The 21,912-nt window shown below is 28.2% G+C and overlaps 1 protein-coding gene across 1 annotated transcript; it reads left to right on the top strand.

Moving 5' to 3' along the window:
- The first annotated feature begins 863 nt into the window (after positions 1 to 863).
- LOC100201462 (THO complex subunit 4) lies at positions 864 to 21,145 on the top strand. The gene is made up of 6 exons (XM_065802315.1): positions 864 to 1,148; positions 1,928 to 2,080; positions 2,561 to 2,708; positions 2,805 to 2,874; positions 15,361 to 15,526; positions 21,007 to 21,145. The coding sequence occupies exons 1-6, from the start codon at positions 963 to 965 to the stop codon at positions 21,016 to 21,018; spliced, it is 735 nt and encodes a 244-aa protein (XP_065658387.1). The 5' UTR covers positions 864 to 962; the 3' UTR covers positions 21,019 to 21,145.
- The last annotated feature ends 767 nt before the right edge of the window (positions 21,146 to 21,912 follow it).

Raw genomic sequence — 21,912 nt, 5'->3', positions numbered from 1 at the left:
TACTTTTGCTTGGTGAAAACTCATTTTTATATTTGCAAAGGTTGTAATAAGTGATATGGTAATAGTTGAGTTTTGTTACGCCTCAGCAAAATGATAATGGCGTTTTTTTTATTTTTTCAAGTTTGGTTTCAAGATGACTTGAAAAAATCACTTGAATGAAAATTCAAAAATTCTCATTTTTCAAGTCTGACTTTAGTTCAAGTTCGCTTCATGCATTCCGTTCAAGTCAGACTTCAGATTTGAAGTCTTGCATTCGGAAAGAATTTTTGCTTTCCGAATGCAATACTTCTTTTCCTTATGCATTCGCTCAAGTTGCACTTTAGGTTTGAAATTCGACTTCAAATTTGAAGTTCGGTTCTTGCATTCCACCCTAAGTTTTTCAAGTTAAACTTTCTCAAGTGCGATCTTGAAATTTTCAAGTTTCGTTTACGCATTTGCACAAGTTTTTTTTTGAATGAAGTTTTTTCATGAATAAGGTTCAAGTCGAACTTCACTAAAGTTCGCTTCTTGCATTCCACCCTTAGTCTTAGAATTAAAATAATTCTAAAGAGAAATGCGTAAAGCCGTTAAGACGTTAGCTATTGTGCCATTTTAGCTACAAATTTGCAAGTTGCGCATGCGCGCAATCTTTCTTTTTACTTCAAGTTAGCCTTGAAGATTTTTATTTAGGCGGTTAATTTTTTTTCTTTCATGTTCTTAATACTTTACTTAAAAGGCTTTGCTTAACACTTTAAAAATATAGCTAGAATTATCACTTATATTTAACTAATAAAGTGTAATTTACTACTTTACATTATAATAAGTTTAAATTTTTCTTAAATCAAAAGATTTTAACCAGCCTAGTTTACAAATTTCTTTTCTTTTATGCTTGGCAAGTTAGCGGAGCACATCATACGCTGCCATCACGTCGAAAGCTTTCTGATATCTTTTTTTTTTTTAAGCATAAAATTATAAATTCCAAAATGGTGGCTGATAAAGTAGATTTATCTTTGGATGAAATAATAGCTTCAAATAAACAATCTAGAGGTGGAAGAAGCAGAGGACGAGGAGCAGGAACTGGTCGTGGTGGAACTAGTCGTCGCGGTGGAGCTGGAGGTCCTATAAGGAATACTCGCGGAGGTCGTGAAAGAACAATTCCATACAGACGAGTAAGTATTTTAGTAACAGTTTTATCAGCAATTTTTTGTGAATTATCTTATAAACTAGTTAATATTGTAAATTTAAAACTGTAAATGTCGGAAAATTGTTATTTAATTAGAAAGGTTGTGACAGGTTGGTTTTATCATTTATATATTTTTTTCATCGAAATAAAAAAATATATAGTTGATAAAACTAACATTATTACATGGCTTGTTCGAGAGTATAAATATATACATTTATACTATATACTGGATGGTTTATGATGATATGACTTATTCATATATATTGCTTTTTTTTCCCCAAATATATTAAAGTATTCATAACTGTAATTTTATTGCTTTCTAAAAGCATAGTTTATTCTTTTATTTTAAATTATCAATAATTTAGCATTTTAAGTTTCAAATCCTTCTAAATATCTCTAGTGGTAATTTAGTAAAATAAAAAATAGCTTCTCAGTTTAGTGTTATGTTTTAATTCAATTTTAGATGATTAATGTTTTTTAGCACTATTTTTTTTGTATGCCTATTTTTAATTGTCTGCCTATTTTCAATTGTCTGCCTATTTTTAATTGTCTTTCTATATTCTAAATCTTTTCCTGGTACAATTTTATTAATCTAATGTAGTAATTTTTATAGTTTAAAAATTTTTAAATATAAGGTCTGTTTAAAATTCAATTAAATTTAACAATTTTAAACAGTTTTAATAAATATAAAAGAATATAAATGTAATTAAAATTTGATTTTAATGTAATCAAATCATTTTAAGTTTTAATAATAATATTTTCTAGCCAAAATCTATTCCTGAGCGCTGGGAGCATGATATGTTTGATGGTTCATCTTCTCGTGGACGATCAAACATTGGCTCTTCTGATGGTCTTGTAACAGGTACACATTTGCAAATATCAAATCTTGATTTTGGCGTGACCGAATCAGATATTAAAGTAAGTTTTACTTATTTTGTTTTTTATTTTTTATTTATTATAGCAGTTCAACCCTAAAATTGAATCTAAGTAAAGTTAATTTATAAATTTTTAATGATGGAAGCTATTTTATCAGTGTTGCTAACCTCAAGGCTAAAATATATAATAAATTAAATATGTATAATAAATTAATATTATTTCATTCGTTATCTTTTTTTTTATAAAAAGAGTTTTATATTATAAATTTTATATTATAAATATCAACCCTCAGATATGGTAACCCCTTTGTGTCAAATTTTTTTGCCCACCATTAACAGTTTGAGGTTGGCAATAAGTTGCCGACTGTTAAATAACAAAGGGCTTATTTAACAGTTATGCATACTTTTTACTTACAAATGATTTTAAAGACAAAATAATTTTACATATTATTTTGCATGTTCACTCTCTGTACAAAGGTAGGTAAAATTAATTTTATTCTAATGTAATCATTTTTACACATAGGAGCTTTTCAGTGAATTCGGACATTTGAAAAAAGTGAGAATTAACTATGATGAGTCAGGGAGGTCCCATGGTACAGCTGATGTTTTTTTTGAGCGAAAGCCAGATGCTTTAAAGGCACTTAAAACATATAATGAGGTGCCTCTGGATGGTAAATTATAATTTATTTAGTTTTAGTTTAAAAATAAATTTGTTATATTGGTCCTGTTATAATGTTTATTAATTATTTGATTCTTTCTTTTTAAAGGTCGTCCAATGAAAATTGTGGCAGTTTCAGGAGGAGCATCATTTGAAAAACCTTTTACAAGCCCGGGAAGGTAAATTTGACTGGCAAACACAGTCATTATAGGTGTTTTTTATATGGCAAATTGCCATAGAAGCTCTTGAACCTATTCCAATAGCTTTCACACGGATATTTGTGAAACTTTAAACCTGTTATAAGATTCTATGCTTCATAGTAACTGAAACGTGATATTTGCTTCGGGAAGCAGTGGTTTATGGAGTTGGCAAGTTCCGTCTCCATTAGCTCGCTCAACCAAGCTTTTGTAACATTTTTTATAAATGGTAAGACCTTATTTGTTTTCTACTGAAATGACCTAAAGAAAAGATTTTCTTCTCTCACTGGAAAGCGCTTTGTCCACATGATTACTGACTGCCTCAGACTTAAAATCTTAGTTAAGGTTACAATTATTTTTAAATCTCTTAGATTTAAAAGTAACTTGATAGATTAATTATCTTTGTAAAATAAATTTTTTTAAACAGTTTTAAGAGATGTGTGTTTGTATGTGTGTATTCTTTGAGTTGTTTAGCTATAGACTGAGACAACTGTATAGCTTATTGCTTAGGGTGCCATATACTAACTATGGTTGAGCTCTCTGATAATTTAAAAAACAACTATAGTATCTAAAAATTATAACAAAAAAATAACACCATAACAAAACAAAAATTTAATCAATCTTTTACAAATATTTATGGTCTTTGAAGTAATTTTTCATTGAACCTTACTTCTTGAAAACTCTGCAGAACAGATCAGCTTCTGTTGCAAGTGTCACTTAAACTCTTCTTTAGTTTGGCGTATACAACATTCTCATAATTAAAAGTGTTTTCTAGAACTTTTGACTATTTAACTGGAGCTTAACTGAAATTTTTTTTCCTGTCAGCTGGAAAATAGTATCTATGATTACATTTAGAAGCGATGAGGTAAAGGCTGTTCTTGATAAAGCAAAGATATTTGTTAGTATCTATCTTGCTGTTCTTCTATTTTTCAAAGTTTTTTAAATTATTAGCTCAGTATTAAAAACCTCCATGATTGACAAAACTCTTTTATTTCTAGTGATTTCTAAGGTACATCAAGATTCCATCTCCTGCATTATTTCTTATCTATATTAATTATTTTCCTGATAATTTTACCTTTAAAGATGATGTCACAACCATATACTCTAATCTAAAAAAGTAAAATTCATTATCAAGTCCTTTTTCTAATTTGTTATATAACTAAACTTTAGCAAACATATAACTATTATTTGTTATCTAAATTAGTAATTGTTAAATTATTATCAATAAAGGCTGTCATAGATTTAGCATGGCTTGAAATCTCAACAGCAATACTTATTATTGTTATATTTACAATTGGTATTGTTATATATACAATTATATATACAATGCAAAGTTTGCATCAGGAAAGGCCTCTCTTTATTATGGTCACCATTTTCTTCTGATTCTTTTCTCTACTTCTATTAATCTCTTATTTGTCCTATTAAAAGTGAAAGTATAGATTGATGTTGTCATATTTGAATTGATTCTTCTAATGATGTCTTTTTCTTTTAGACAATGCCCAAAAATGTAAATCTAGAGTTAGGTTTATTTAATATATTATTTACAGGATAAAAAATCTAAAAAAAGCAACCAATTAGAAAACAAATCAATCACAACTTCAATGCTCATATTTTCATGTTATGACAGTTTGAGTGTTTTAAAAATGTGCTAAAAAAAATAAATTAAATACAGAGAAAATTTAAAACCAATAATTAAATAAGATAAACTTGAAAAAACACGTCTTTTCTTTATTTAAAAAGCGTTTTAACCAATAGACTTTAGAAAAGATTAAAGAGATAAACTTAAAAGCTAGTTATTTTTAATGTCTGCTTAGTAAATAAATTAGCAGCAAAAAAAAGTTCTTATTAAAAGTATTTAAACCCGCATTAAATAATAAGCTAGCAACCTCACCTATAATGTTGAGTTTTGCCATATCTAGAGTGCTATGCTAACATAACTATATAAAATTTAATTGATTTTTTTTGCATACGAATGTTGTTGAGTGGACAGACAAGGCATCTGACTGCTCGCAGTTAAATACCTTGTCTGTGCACTCATAAAATATATTAGTAAGGCAACTTGACCACGGCTTTTAGCATGTTTTGAAATATTAGGCGTTTAAAAAATTTACAGAACAAAATTAAGCTAAACTAAACATTAAAGAATTAAAATAACATTTAACTAAAGAAAAAATAAACTATAGTTCTAAAAAAACAAAAGCATATTTCATCTTGAATTTGCAATAGAAGCATGGTACCCATGCCTTAAAAGTGATATTATTGCACTTGAAAAAGTTCAGCATTATGCCACTAAATGGATACCTCAGATTTGAAAACAAAGTTATGAAACAAGAATCAAAATACTTGGCTTAAGCACACAGGAAAAAAGACGTAAAAAAGGCGACTTAATTCAAATGTAAACTATCTAAAAAAATAAATATTCTAGAACTAGATTGTAATATTTTTGCCTCATATCAGCTCACCACATGGGGCCATAACTTCAAAATCAGAAGAGAAATAGTTAAAAACTGCAATATTCATCATCATTTCTTAACTAATAGAGTCTCATTAATGTGGAACAAATACCAGACTTTATTATCAAAAGTGAAAGCTTGAACTTACTCAAAACTCGCATTGATAAATATCTAGAGTTATGTTATTTGTAATTTATAGTTTAATTTATTTACCTAGAATAACTACACAATGTATATGCTGTCAAATTGTAATTAATTACTATTAATTTCACTCATAGTTTTCGAACTACTACAGCTTTCTATTATATTATTATATTAAACTAATTAAAATAAAAAACTTTAAAAAGTCTAAGAGGATATTATTTTATATGTTTATAGTTTATGTTAGGAATAAATAACTTCAAAACCTTGATTTTTTCTAACTATTATATGCAAAAACTCTTTTAAATGTAAAGTAACAAACTACTTTTGATAAATGTTAATTGTTTTATCAAAATGTTTATTTAAATTATTCCAGAATATTATATGTAATATAGCTTATTTTTTATTTAAAAGTATTTTTTGCGATAAGTAACTTCGATATTTCAAAATAACTTTTAATTATTTTCTTATATTATGTGAAACGGTTTTAAATAATAAAAAGTTACTTCAGAAGATTGTCTATAATAAACACATTTTATTGAAGTTATCAAAGAGTAGTCTATATAATTTTTTATTTATGTAAATATGTATTTTTTCCAATAAAATACTAGTTAAATAATAACGTCTGTAGTGGCTTTCTCAGCCTGAAAGAGTTGACTTAACATTAAAAAAAAATTATTTTTCAAAAATCATTTTTTTCTTTGTTTAGTAAATAAAGTTTATTCTTTACAAAGAAACATTTTGTCAAAGAAACACTTAAATTTTAGGAACAAGCAAACAGCTGTGGTCAAGTTGTCTAAAAATATTATTTTATGTGTGGCTACACAAGACATGCGACCACACACGCTTCCTTTGCGAAGAATTTATACCTTAGGATGCGACTTCCTAATATATTTTTTGCACTTAAGTTCTTAAAATGTGCGCTTTAATTTTTCAGAAAAAAATCAAAGAATAATGAAAGAAGAGATAGCTGCCATAGCCCAAGTAGTCATTATATATATGAAGCCCCTGCAGCTACCTATTAATGACATTATCAGTAATCACTTTTGTGAAAAGTAAAAAGTACATGCATTGACTGACAAATAGAAGGAGTAGTACATACATAACTGAGTCTGTAGGTTGGGTTAGGATTATAGTTATGTTATTAATTAAGTATTGTTTTATTTCTATAAATATTAATTTTTGTAAATACTATGAGTATATATCATACAAGTAACGTAAATTAAAGGTTTGTTTAGGATAAACAAAAAATCTTGGAGATATTAATTTTGGCGTTTTTATACACTAGTTATGGCAAATTTATATACTAGTTATAGCGTATTTATACACTAGTTATGGCGTAATTATACACTAGTTGGTCACTGAAAACTTATAACCAAGAGTAATAATTGCACCTTGTATGCCACTATATAGTAATTTTTCAAAAACATAATATAAATATATTTTCCCTTTCAAATTTTAGTTTTTTGAGCTCTTTTTTTTTTAGTTTTTTCTTTTTTAAGATAAGTTTAAATTTGTTAAATTTAAAGTAAAGTTTTAAATAAAATAAGTTTAAAATCTTTTAAATTTTCTTTTTATTTTCAGCGCATTTTTGAAACACCTAAAGTTGTCAAAACAAACTGCTGTGTTGTAATGTTGTAAAAATAAAATATTTTATGCATGATCAGGAATGGCGTATGATTGCACTTCTTTAGGTTTTATCGGACATGTCCGCCAAACTTAAGTATTTATTAGACAAATTGTCCAGAACTAAAATATTCATTATTTGGAACCCTGTGTCGATTGCAATACATAAATATAACAGCAATAGTACAATTTTTTTATTTATTGATCTGAGCTATAGTTTTTTAAAACTGATGAACATGTTCTATTGTTGCTAGCTGACCCCATGTTACTTGGGTAAAACCATCGATATGTTACACAAGAAGTTATGAATATTTTTATAGAATCCTTGATAAACTGGTATATAAGTATATGCCAAACATGTGACAACTGAGTTTTTTCAAATTGAGATTTTTTTTTTCAAACAAATCCCAACAAAGCTGTTAAAAGTTAAAGAACAAGAAAGCAGTTGACAGTTGGTTTAAAAAAATGTAAATTTTAAAAGTTGAAAACATCATGACAAGAGAAAATTTCAAAGCAGCGATGTTCTTCGAAAATAAGTAGATGAATAAAAATTTTATGAGCAAAAGAACAATTTCATTAAAAAGATGCAACTTAGTTAAATGATGTCACAAGAAAATTGTGTGCAATTGAGTGCAAGATTGAGAAAGAAATTTTAAGTATCTTTTAGATAGCAATCATAATTTTCAGCAAGAATAAGAGTTTAATAAATTATTTTTTGGATTTTTCTCAAATATGCTTGTAACATGAGAGCATGTTAGATTGCCAATCTATAAAATAATATATTATTTTGCTGCAAATTTAAGATATTATAAAATTATTTATGACAACTTATACTTTTAAAGTTCAAGATATCGTAAAGATAGATCAGTGTTAAGTCAAATATCTATTAAATTTATCTTAATAAGTACAAACGCAACAATTTTTTACAAATTGACATCCATTTTCTAAACTCAAATTTGCAAGCTTATAAATGTATTGACCTCTTTTTAAAACAAGTTCATTATCTGCTGGTTGTATTTGTCTTGCTGTTGACATCACTTGAATGTCTTAGGAAACTTTATCTTGTAATATTCCTAAAATAGATAGAAGACATATTTGTGCGCCATAATTTAAATTGATGCTTCGATCCATATTTCTTAATTCTTATTTCAACTATTTGTAAAATGCCAGGGAAGGTTTTTTGTTTTAGTTGAGTTTTTGTAATGAAATTTTTTTTTTTTGTCAAAACAAAATAAGTTTTAAACTTTTAATTTTTAACACTCACTTTATTCTAATTTTAAAATACATACATTGACTGTACACACATTGACTTCAGTACAAATATTGACTGACTAAGGGTCATGTGCAAGAGGTGTTGCTACATAGGTTAAGGGTTTGGGTTGGGGCAGCAAAACTTTTTTTTTTATTATTTTATGTTTTTTTCTTTTTCTGAGGAAATAGTAAAGCAAAAAAAAAACTGCAAATGCTGATCTAAATCTCATTTTATAAGTGTGTGTGTGTGTGTTTATATATATTTATATATATATATATATATATATATATATATATATATATATATATATATATATATATATATATATATATATATATATATATATATATATACACACTTAAACCTCTTTTTGTGCGGTAGATAGGGACCGCATTTTAAAAAATCACATAAAACTTCAGGAGTACCTATAAAAAATAATTTTCAAAACAATATTAAAAACATTTTTTTTATGCGGTTAGATACAGACCGCATAAAAAAACTCTTTGCATTGCTACACAAAAATTCAATTCAACTCTTATATAAAAAATATTTAAAAGTTAACGTTGTAACACAATTTGTGGTTGCATGTTCATAACAGTAACTATATAATGACGTATGTACATACATATTACACATTTTAATCGTTGAAATTGAAATTATTGCACGTTCAAAAATTAAATTATATGAGATCGCGTAAAACAAAATGCACAAATAAAGTATCACATAAAAAAGGACAGCATAAAAAGAGGTTTGAGTGTATATATTTAATGTGAAAAATAACAACCGGTCAACCGTCAAATACTGCCTGAAATGATTATTTTTGCTATTTTGACTCCCAAAATAAATTTTTGGTCATGGTTGACTGGTTGAAAAAAATTGGTCAACCAATTTTTTTCAACCAGTCTACCATGAAAATTTTAGCGCTCCATGTCATGAAAGAGTTTTTAAAAAAGTTTGACAATTAATCAGAAAGTAATTTGGAAAAACCATTCAATTAAATTTCATAAAATCATTTAAACTTTTTAAAAGCGTTTAAAATAGTTTTGATGTTTAAGCAAAAAAATAAAACTATTTTAGGCCGCTTAACTGTAGCTTTACCCATTTTTCCATTCAACTGCACTTAGTCATCTTTTTTATTTCTTGTAAATTTTTGCCGTGAACTTTAATGAATGATTTTGTATGTTTTCGCTTTTAATTTCTGTTATGTAAATCTAAAAAAAATATAAATGATTAGTAAAAATTTTGTTTTATGTAAAAATAGTAATTTTTATTGAAGTGTTTCATAAAACAATTGATTTCTAAGTATTTAGTATTTAGGCAGAAGAATTGGTAACATTAATATTAACTAATTAAAATTAGCAATGAGAGATCCAGTATTTTTTGGTGTTTGAGATTTGGTGTTTGAGCTAACATCCAGACATGGAGCAAACTCTGAACATTTGTATATTTATACTTATGTTATCATTTAAGTATGATTGTGTGTTCAATTGTGACTATATGAAATTTGTATGCCCCTCAAATTGAGGGGGGTTTAAACTTTATATGGTCATAATTTTTGAACAATGAAATATAGTACTATGAAACTTAAAATTCATTGATAAATAAAAATTCAGTTGGGAACAGCAAAAAAAAATCATTTGTTCCCAGCCTCCATCATTGCAATTTTTTTGCAAAGCATCATTATATGACGTAAGTATAAACAAACAAATGTTTAAAGTCTGCTCCATGTCTGGAAGGAAGCTCAAGCACTAAAAAATGCTGGATCCGGCACTGCACATAAGCAGTTTTTAAAATGATTTTAATTGTTAGAGATATAAAATGAGCAATGATTTTTCTTTAATTTCATTTATAATAAATGTTGAAGTTCTTATTTTGTAATTCTTTGAAATTGTTGTTGAAATGTAACTAACATCTCTCTCTTCAAACTATACTCTTTTTTTTTCTTTTTTTTTCATTCAATGTTTTTTTATTTATTTTTCTCAGAGCTGTTCCTTCCATTTGCAAAGTCATTGCAATGAATGAATTGTTTTAAAATATCATTTGGGCATATAGGCACTTTTTTCTTATTATTATTGACTTTTAATAGAATCATTATACATCAACTCTTTAAATGGTGGGACAATCAACACTTTCACTTTTAACACAAGTAGGATCTTAGTTAAAACCACTTGTTGAAAAGAAAAACTCTACAATAGAAATTTTATAAACTTATATTTGAAAATGCATTTTTAGTAAAAACTTTGTTTTAAGTGTCATAGCTTAATGTTATAATAGCATTTTATAAAACAATATCCCTTAGAATTAGGCATTTAGTTTACATTTTTTAAATATTTTTAAAAATTGTTTCGATATTAAAAAAAAAAATCAGCAATAAATTTTTTTGATGTTATCAATCTTCTTTTAATTGAATAAAAACAAATGCGCGCGAGAGTTTGAAAAAATTATTAACATTGGCAGGTAATTGAAACATTTGTTAAACAGCAAGTTTTTATTTTAAAAATACTTTGATATTATTTAAAATTATTATTTTAAAGGCAATATTTTTCATTTTATTTATTTGAATATTCATGCTGTATTTTTCTATAGAATGCTCTTATATCTGAAGATATTGTTGGCTTAGCATAGGAACAGCCAAAAATAGTCTATAATAGTATAAGTCTATAATAGACTATAATATGACTATAATAGTATGAATATAATATAAAAATAGTCATTACGACTAATCCAAAGTAGCGTCCGTTATTGACCAACATTTTTGCATACAAAGTACAACTCAAGCACTGAGTTTGGGGTTGCAGGATTTGAACTCGTATTGCACACCTGTCCGCATTTTAACTTTTCATTTGACTATAATATGAATTCATTAACTTTCAAACATTACTTTTAAGCAATAAGTTATTTGTACAATCATGAATATTAATGATAAAAGTTTAAATAAAGAAAAAAAAGAAAAAGTTTGACTGTTTAAAAAAAAATTGACCATCAGTTCCATGCATTAGCCGGTCAAGTTGACCGCTTGCATTTGATTTCTTATTTTCCATGTGTGTGTGTGTGCGTCTATATATATGTGTGTGTATATATATATATATATATATATATATATATATATATATATATATATATATATATATATATATATATATATATATATATATATATATATATATATATATATATATATATGTATATATATATATATATGTATATATATGTATATATATACATAAATTATGTTAGTGTATTCACCAAACAGTGCTCAATGTTCTAAAAGAACAGAGCAATAATAAATTAGTAAAACCACTTATCTAATTTTTAATTACTTCAACACTGTGTTACACCATCAGTTCATCAGGAAGAACTTCTTCCTGATGAACCTTCTGATGGTGAAACACAGTGTTAAAGTAATCAAAAATTAGATAAGTGGTTTTACTAATTTATATATATATATATACATATATATGCATATACACACACATATGTACATATATATATACATATACACACACACATTTATACGTATACACACACACATTTATATATATACATCTACATATATATACATATACACATATATATGTTATATATAGGGTAATTCCGTGTCAAATGACCCAGGAAATGCACCATACATCTCAGATTTTGCTGATTTTTATACAGTTGAGAGTACTTAGTAAGTTAAGAATTCCTTGAAAATTTTAGCCTCATATACCTGTTTTACTTTTAGCAGGTATTGACCAGGCCCCTCTTGTTCCCTCAGAATTGCAATGTTTTTGTAGGTTTCAAGTCAAAAAAATATTACACAATTTTATTCATTGGTCTTTCAAAAATATAAAGGTTTTGATTTCCATATATGGATAATGGGGTGTGGTCCCCACTTTTTTGTAGCAAAATATTGCAATCAATTTTCCACTAGCTGAAGCTCTGAAAGTTTTGGTATTTTTGAAGTGCAAATGAATGTGGATGTTAAAGTTTCAGTGATTCAAGACATTAGGGGGGACTGGGGCAAGTGCCCCAATTTTTTGTAGTGGAATCTTGTGATAGATTTTACACTATCTTCCAAAAAAACTGGAGCTCTAACTTTTAGCATTCCTGATGAATGCGTGTTAAAGTTGTTTCTGGAGCAGACGACCAAAGGGTCCAGGGCTTTGGGGCTGTGTCCCACTTATTTTTTCAAAAAAAAAAGTTATTTAATTTTTTCTCGCTTTTTTTTTTGTACTTGTTTTGTTTTATTTAAATATTTACAAAGAAAATACAAATATATTAAGTGTTAAGATTATGTTAAGATTTGCTTTAATGTGTCAAGAGTCAAAGTATACATATGTCCAGTTGTTGTTATAGGTGCATCAATGATACAAATTATGTTGGTAATTTGAATCCAACGCTCATCTGCAAGGATGGCCAGAAAGTTTGTTAAAATGACAGTGCAGGTGCATAAATGTTACCATAACATTTTAGTATTAATTTCATTTAACATGCCATATTTACACAGAATAAATTCACCAAATTTCAATGTATTGATGTTAATTTGCTGATTAGGTTGAATACTTTGAATACCAAAAAAAGAAATAATGCCTGTTATTAAAGTCTTGGTTTATAGCTAACAGTTTCTATAGATTCTGGGTTAAATTGTGATGGTAGCTCTTAGTTCTAGGAATTTCCAGGAATTGATGATAGCTCCTAGTTCCAGGAATCTACATAGCTGAAAATATTTTTTCAAAGTGGTGTACAATTCTGATAGTCTTTCTTTTTCAATCTTGAAAAAAATAATCTCTTTAATGTTATTTGTATTGTAGTCAAACATTTTATTACAGTTCAATATCTGGTCTTTAATTGGCCTTTGTAAACTAGCATTTGCAGTTAATTGTTTTACAGTGCCACTAATACCATCATATGTTAACTTACCATGACTTGTAGCAAAAAATGTCCACTATGCATCAATGTCAAAATCATCTTTATGGAAACAAATATTATAAAGGTTTTTTGTAGTTTTTATACTGTGCAGCACAAACACTAAAAAAAATAAAGAATCTTTATAATATTAGGATGATTTTTATTTAAATGTTAAACTATATCTGTCGGAACTTCATACACTTAATCAATGTCATGCTCTTTATCTTCTAGCATAAAGCAAAACAATTTAAGCTGGTCATTTTTGTTTAATAAATAGAGGGCATTGGTGTGTAACGTGCATTGGCTTTGGGACAAATTTCTTTGGATTTCATCTTGAATCACAAATGTCTAGTTTTTTGCAAAATCACCTAAGAAAATACAGTAGTTTTTTGCTCACTATTCCTTTTGTTGCCTTGGGTATCTTGCTTGACATTTTCAATGTAGGAATGAGCTGTTAATTTGTTTATTTCCTCTTATAACATCAGTTTGTGTTCTTTAATTGTTGTTGTCTGACAGATCAATGTTGTTCTGTCTGTTTTATTTTCAATTCAAAATGCTTCAAATTATACAATGTAAAATTCTGTTAAAATCATTATTTAAGCCAAATGACTTGCAAATCAAAAAGTTTATAAACATTCTTAAAAAATTCTTAAAACATTTTAAGAAAGATCATACAGAATGATCAAAAACTGAATGGAACGAATGTAAACCAAAAAAATTATTCAAAAACAATATTTTCAAAATAATCTTTATTAAAAATGCAATGAAAAAATTTTTTTTAAGAAAAATGGGACACGGCTCTGAGTGGCCAACCCTCTGGTCACACGTTCATTAGGGCTACACAAATGCTGAAAATTTCAGTGCTCCAGTTTTTCTGAGAGGTATTAAAAAATCTATCACAAAATTCGGTTGCAAAAAGTGTGACCCATTAACATCTATTAAAAGTAAAAAGGTCAAATTTCATGATCTTCTTGGAGCCTGAGGCAAAAATTTTCAAGGAATTCATATTTTACTAAGTACTCTCAACTGTATAAAAATCAGCAAAATCTGAGACAGTGACATTTACAAAAATTTTATATATATATATATATATATATATATATATATATATGAATGTGCATATTTTTTAGTCGTTATTACAGGGGGGGGGGGGATTTTAATCCAGATCTAATAGGTGCTGGGAGATTTTTTATGTTAAAATTTTTTTTTTTTTTTAGTTTTGAGATAAAGTTTTTGTTGATAACAAGCAAAAATTGATAAGTGGGGGAAGGGGCGGGGCGGTAGTAAAATTTTCCAAAAATTAATAAATCTCCCCTCTCCCCATACCTCCTTTTCTTTTTTTTTTGTTTTCATTATTTTTATTAAGGACTTGAGAGTTCATACAACCCTTACAATTAGGAAAAATGAGGTCGGGGCAATAATTTGCCAACCTCAAACCCTAATTCCAAGGGTTGTACATATATATATGTATATGTATGTGTATATATATATGTATATATATATATATATACACACACACACACACACACACGCACTCAATCCATATCTAAGGATGCAAGATGCAATTTCCTAATGTTGTTTTTGCACTCAATGTAAAAATGTGCACTTTTATTTTTCATGCCAAAATCCTAAGTTGATGTAGCACTCTGTGTATGTATGTATGTGTGTGTGTGTGTATATATATGTATGTGTATATATATATATATATATATATAAATATATTCACACACAGACTTATGTGTAATAGTCAGACTTATGTGTAATTTTTGTGTTAATTTTGATTTTTTTTAAATAATTAAAAGTGTTTTTTATTATGTCCATTAGGATTTATTGCATTAGTTTCAAGCTTTATACACTATTTGCAATTCCAAAAATTATTTTTAACTTCCTAACAATTTCCTTGTAAAAAGAATTTACAATTGATTTTTTTTTATTTATTTATTACAAATTCATCTAATGCAGACATGACATGTTTTTGGTATTTAATTTGCTAAGTTTACATATATTCTTTGATACGCCACAAAGTGTAATTTAATTATTTTGTGCTGTTAATAAAAACTCCTATATTATATTCTTTTTCAATAAAAAATGTTAAGTGTTTTTTTTTAGAAGAGGTAGCGGTTTCCGTGGTAGCTATCAACAAAATAGACGTGGTTCTAATAGAGGTGGTTTAAATAGAGGTGGTGGAAGAATGCGTCGTGGAAGAGGTGGTCGTGATGCTCCACCAAATAGAGAACAACTTGATAAAGAATTAGATAGTTATATAGAAGAAAAGGTATTTTATAATTTTTCTAATCTTTATATATATTATATATAACTAGATTGTTAGAAATTTATGAGAATCTCCCATATAATAAAATCAATTAAGTGCTTTTTTAATTTTAATAAATGAAATGTTTAAAGTATCATTGATTACACTGGTTTACAAAAAAGATTTTGCCAGTTATCTTTGGTTGCTATAAGTGATGATAACTAAGTTTTGGGTGCTGATTCTGAAAATCAAGTTTTTCTGTAACAGGTTTGGATTTCTAGATACCTGACACCTTATATGATACCATTTAAGGCTGATTGCCCCATATGTAATGGTTAACATATATAATAGAAACAAAAATAAATGTTTTTATACATTTTTATTCTAACAAACTATCCATTTGATAATTTTAATACAATAGACCAATAGACTATTTTTAAATATATTAACTAGGATTATCACTCATTTTTTGATCCCTGGTAAATACAACAATATCTCATTTGCTTAACTTGCAAATAATAATAAAATGAAGAAAAGGTGGGTTTCGAACCACGGACATCTCGATTATGAAGATATCACTTTATCCAAATAAGCTAAATATGCGTATTTATACATTTAGAAAAATATAATTATATAATGCATAAAGTTATACATAAATATGCATGCATTACATAGACGTTTTCATATAGGGACAACATATATTTAGTAATAGATCCGGTCCTATTATTGTAGTTTTGTTTACCATGAGGTCTACATAGTATACATAGTACACTAACCTTCGTGGAAACTACATAGTACTCTAACCTTTGTGGAAAATAAATGCAGTTCATCCAATGTCCATTGATTGCTTCATATTGCTATGGAACTAAATATCTCATTAAAAGTGTGTTTTTTTCGATTTTCTTCTGTAAGGGGTTTCACATTCCCTCTTAAGGATCCAACAGTAGTCGCCCATCATTTGGGGGTCCCATCATCCCTGGTAGTGCTTCTCCATAGTGAAAACTTTCACTATGCTCATCTGAAACCACACAAAGATTCTCTGGAAAAAAATTTAGATGGCTATGCAAGAAATGTACTTTTAAAGACATCCTAACACCTAGATCTTGATATGCACTCAGCAGTTTATCCAGCTTTATCTTTAAAGTTGAATGCTTTGTGTGATCCTAGAAAATTTTTGCAGATATTTTTAAAAGCGTTCATTGCTCTGTGTTCTTTAACATTTAGTTTATTAGGAAACTCTGTCATTCAGGAGAACTCGAACTTGTGGGCCAACAAATATTCCCTCCTTTACTTTTGCGTCACTTAGAGCTGGAAAGCTTTGACGCACATATTTGAACCTATTGCTCTCTAGATCCATGACTGTGACAAAGTTTTTTATGAGTCCTAGTTTTATATGAAGTGGTAGCAGGAGAATGCTTCCTTGATCAACCAGCGAGTAAGATTTAACACTGTGCTGTCCTGGAGTAAATTTTTCATGCAGGGGGGCCAGTTCTTTTTCACGTAGTGCTCCTGTGTTGCCCAGCTGCCAACAAACATAAAAAGCACATGTATTTTGTGAAGCCACTCTGCATGCCTAACAGTAAACCAATTCTTATTGTAAGATCGCCACATATTTTCCATTTGTACTAATGCTTTTATTGGATTCAGCAGTATAACCATGTTTTCGTAGGATTCTTTCCAGTGTATTGAGTGTGCAACTGGGATGCTTGGATATGTATTTTCATTACACAATAGCGCGGCCTTTAGACTGCGCTATTGTGTAATGAAACCGTGATGATTGGCGTTTTTTTATTGATTCCACGTTTACTGGAATCAATAAATAGACGCCAATCCTCATGGTTATGTTCAACATCAAAAAATGAAAACAGCCTGACAGTTCCGAACTTTGGCTATAAAAGGATGTAATTCGCACATCACCAAAAACGAAATTCCATTGTCTTGATGGTACCAGTTCTGCCTTGTCTTTGGGCAAATATAAGTCCCTTAACAAATCATTTAAATCTTGTTTATTAAGTAGATGAGGCACATGCTACATTCTTCAGGCTGGTATTCAGTATCAGATGAAGGATTTTCTTGTTCTGATTTCTCTTCTTCTGAAGTTGCTATTATTTGCTTATTTACAAGTGGCATGAGAACTGGCAACTTGGAACTATGTGGGACTGGTTTTATAGCAGATCCTACAGTGGGATGAATCTGTTTTGTTTCTTGTTTTAAAGCTCAGTCCAGAAATTTTGCTTATGCAAAAATAGCCTGTCATTCACATGATTTTGTTATTTATGCCATACCATAGGCACACCAAATGTTAGATGCTTTTTCCTACCATTAAACCACACACCAGTACCAAAGAACAAATACTACAGCAAGTGTCAGATGCTTGACAAAATCAATGTTAAAAAATTCTGAGAACAATTTTGTTCTAACTTATTGACATGATTTTCACGTAATATTTAAAATATACTCTTATTTTTTTAATTATGATTACTTCAACTATTATTAACTTCTTGTTTGTTTATTATTATCAAAGCATGATTTTTAAATGTTTACTTAGTTTTTGTATGAGAGCAAATTATTCTTTGTGTGTATGCTTATTATTAATCATATTATATTTAAAAACTGGTGTCCTTTGATCAGAATTCTGTTTCTGTTTTACTTAGTACAATCAATAGAGTTATAATTTTTTTATTATTATTATATTTATTATTACTACATTGTATGATTTAAAAAGGAGAATTTAAAAAAAAATAGTATGTGGGGCCCATTTTTTGTCACCAGAATGTAACTTGGAAACTCCAAGAAATCAGCTTTCCAGCACCAGATAATATAAAGGGTAAGCAGTCAACCAAATCTTTACCTGTCAGATCAGAAAGTAGTTTACCATCCTAAAGTGTAGATGAAGAAGTTTCTTTAAACATTTCTTTTAGTTTCTTGGTTTTTTCCTAAAATTATTCTCATTTACATTAGATAAAAGATTTTTAAGGTCATCAACCAATTAATTGTTATTAGGGAAATTTAAAAATTTTTACTAGTTATTTGCCTATTTATTTTGCATATGATAGGTTTCCATCAATTTCTGACCAGTTGGAAAGTGGTAAACCTCTATTCCGTAAGGCTTAATCTATTTTATTACTATATTTCCACATAACCCAAATAAACTGTTTTGAAGATGGCTATTGCCTTTACCAATCCAATTTATTACCTGATTGTGTCCTAGTTGTCTCAAATAAAACCACACCTTATCAAATAAAAATAATAAAATAGAAAATAAAATTACAACCTATAATCCAAATAAAATGAATTGGATGGCTTAAAAAACTATAAATTGTAGGAGTTAGGAAAATGTGAAGGTGGGTTAAAAATCTAAAGTATTGATGTTCATGGAAAAAACTAGGTCAATTGAAGTATTTTGAGAATGATGAAAAAGTTACATTATAAAGATGCGATTTTAAATAACAGTTCAAGCAAGATTAAGGTTTGGTTGGTAAAACAAATAAAGGAAGCTTGTTTGAGCAGCAGCTGTTTTAGTATTTGTAGAAATACAGTATGCAAAAAAAATAATCGTACACTTAAAAAAAACATAACTTTAAAGATTGCATCAAAAAAAGGAGTTGTCTGTTAAAATATTTAAAAGTTTTTTTAAGATATCTTATCAAGTATTGTTTTAAGAATTTATTTGTGTATTGGTGAATTAATTGCTTTTTAAACATTGAATTTTACTCAATTGATCTAATGATGCATAAAATTGACTGTAAAGGAAATAATCGTACAGTTCAAAATAATATCAAATTGATCAAATTCCATGGAAATTAGTGTCGAGTGGGGCCTCCTTTAGGCTTGATGGCCTCATCCAGATGATTTGGCATTGAGTTTATCAAACTTTGGGTCTCGTCTGTTGTTATTTTATCTCGTGCCCCCATTATAGCTTCTTTCAAGTTGTCATTGCGTCTAAATGCTTGTTTGCCAATTTTTCTATCCAAAAAGTACCACCAATTTTCTATTAGATTCAAGTCCAGACTTTGAGATGGCCATTCCAAAACACTGATGTACTTTGTGTCAAAGCATAACTTCATTTTCTCAATTGTTAATTGTTTCGATGTGGCTGGTAGAGGGCGAAAACGCCCTCTACCAGCAATATCATTAATGTGAAGAAAAATAGATTTGCTTCAGCAGCTAAATTAGTTTTAAAATTCAAGAAGATCATAACATCACAGTGACTCTTCAAACAATCAGAAATAGTATAAAAGAACAAGGATATAGAGGTAGAGTGGTTCGAAATAAACCTTTTTTAGCTTCTAAACAAATGAAATGTCGATTGGAATTTGCATCGAAGTACTTAAAAATGCTGATATCATATTGGAAAACTTTGTGGTTAGATGAGTCAAAATACAATCTCGTCTCATCAAATGGAGTCCAAAAAATGTGGCGTAAAAAAGCAGAAGCTTATAAGTTCAGTTGTTTGCGAGGTAGTGTAATGCATGGAATAGAAAATGTGATGGTTTGGAGTAGTATGAGTTGAAAAAAAGTAGGGAAAATTACATTTATTGATGACAAAATGGATGCTTCCATTTTGTCATCAATAAATGTGATATTAAGAATAATTATATCATATGAATAATTCAGTTTAACACCAGAATCAATCTAAAAGATGATCTAGATGATATCATCTGTAAGCTGTTTTAAACAGTTTTTTCTTTAAATACTTTTTTTTATATATCTTTGTTGCTTCAAGACCTTCCTCAGATAAATGGCCAAGGTTATAACCATCGTTAAGAATGATTAATTCAGCTGAGGAATGAAGGAATAAGTGCTGTAATATATCATAGATGAGTGACTACTGTTATGGAAAGTGGTAAGTCGCAGTTTAAAATGCTCCCTTTGGTAATAAAATCTTTACATTGGCATGTGGTAAAGCAAGATTTCTGGATTCAAATTATATACCCTGCTGGCACAAAAATTTTTCATCAATCTAACTATCTAGCGACTAATATAGTAATGTCATAGTTTGATGGACTTTTTGATTGTGGGTGGTGCATGTATCTTGACAATTGACACACCTCCTTGTAAAAACTTTGATTTCCTCTTTCAAAAAAAACTCATGTTGTTCGAACATAGCTGCAGAAAACATTCATCAAAGGATGTTGTTAATGAAAGGATGAAAGATGTGTTGCATATGAGCGTGGGTATAAGTTCGTGGTTATACATTGAAAGAATAAACGTGACGGTTATATGTTGACCACTTGCATACCAGATTATACAAAAATGGTCATACGAAATAGAAAGAATATCCAACTGTTACCAACTTTTACAACAACATAGTGTTGAACTAGGTGCTCAAATGACAAATACAAATACTGTGTTTACATGATTCATGTTACCTTATTCTTATCTTAAATTTCCATGGAAAAAATGTTCCGCTTAGAGAGTTAGATAAAACTCCTTTTCTGTTTTGCATTTAATTTAAATAAATTTTCTTTTATATCAATGACATGTTTTTCTTAATTTTTTAGGGTGAATTGTAAAAGCTGAATCGTCATCATGTCGTCATTTGTCAAGCTGTGTTCCTTGATCAAATTTACGTAACCGTAATGAACTATCGAAAAAGATGTCATGTTAATACATCAATTAAATTAATTCTTGATAAATTAATTTTGGGCTTTTTTTTCTTTTCTGGTTTAAGTAATCGTTTGATATTTACTTGTAAAAATTCTGCAAAGTTGGTTTTAATATTTTATATTATAAAAATCGTAATTTTTAATTTTTCAAGAATTTTAAAAAAGTTTTTTGTATAATTTCTTTTTGGTTTGATTTAAGCTGACTTCTATCGTCAAAATATTTGATATGTCCGATTCGGTTAAAGGTATATCAATTTGAGAAAGCTAACGAAAGTTTTAGTTAAAGTCTGTTTTAGCAGAAATTCTCATTGGCCTTGGTTGATAATGATTAAGAAAATCCAAAGTTCTCATCTGAGCAGAGTTAATGACAGTTATTTGGATACTTTTTCGATGCATAAAGTGGAAATAGAATTTTACTTCCATTTCTTAAAGATTTTTCAAATTTTAACTTTTTAAATTTTTCTTAAGGAACTAGGTTAGCAGTACTTAATAAAAATAGATAACAAAAAAAAAAATTTCTAAGAGAGGGAACTTCAGGGGTAAGAAAGCGTGTTTTTGATAAATGAGCTTTTTTATTTTTTTTTAACGTCTTTTCTTCCAACAAGACTGCAAGCAATCACTTATTAGAGATGGAAGTTACTGGAAGAGAAGAGATGAAGGTTGTAAAGCAAGATAACAATTGACAGACGACTTAAGGGGTGTATTCCCCCATTTTTAAATATAGACAATAAATAACTTTTGACATGAAATGATTAACCATATAAATGTAGAAAATTAAAAAAATTGGTCAACGGTTGCTGT

The sequence above is a fragment of the Hydra vulgaris genome, chromosome 08, assembly GCF_038396675.1.
Source record: "Hydra vulgaris chromosome 08, alternate assembly HydraT2T_AEP".
NCBI classification, from domain to species: Eukaryota; Metazoa; Cnidaria; class Hydrozoa; order Anthoathecata; family Hydridae; genus Hydra; species Hydra vulgaris.
This window is presented reverse-complemented; position numbering and strand designations above follow the sequence as displayed.

What these genes read in the sequence shown, in the direction of transcription:
- LOC100201462 (XM_065802315.1), top strand. Translation starts at nt 963, where the DNA reads ATGGTGGCTGATAAAGTAGATTTATCTTTGGATGAAATAATAGCTTCA. An exon ending in GAACAATTCCATACAGACGA is followed by an intron (nt 1,149 to 1,927) that starts GTAAGTATTTTA and finishes AATATTTTCTAG; the next exon opens with CCAAAATCTATTCCTGAGCG. An exon ending in TAATGAGGTGCCTCTGGATG is followed by an intron (nt 2,709 to 2,804) that starts GTAAATTATAAT and finishes TTCTTTTTAAAG; the next exon opens with GTCGTCCAATGAAAATTGTG.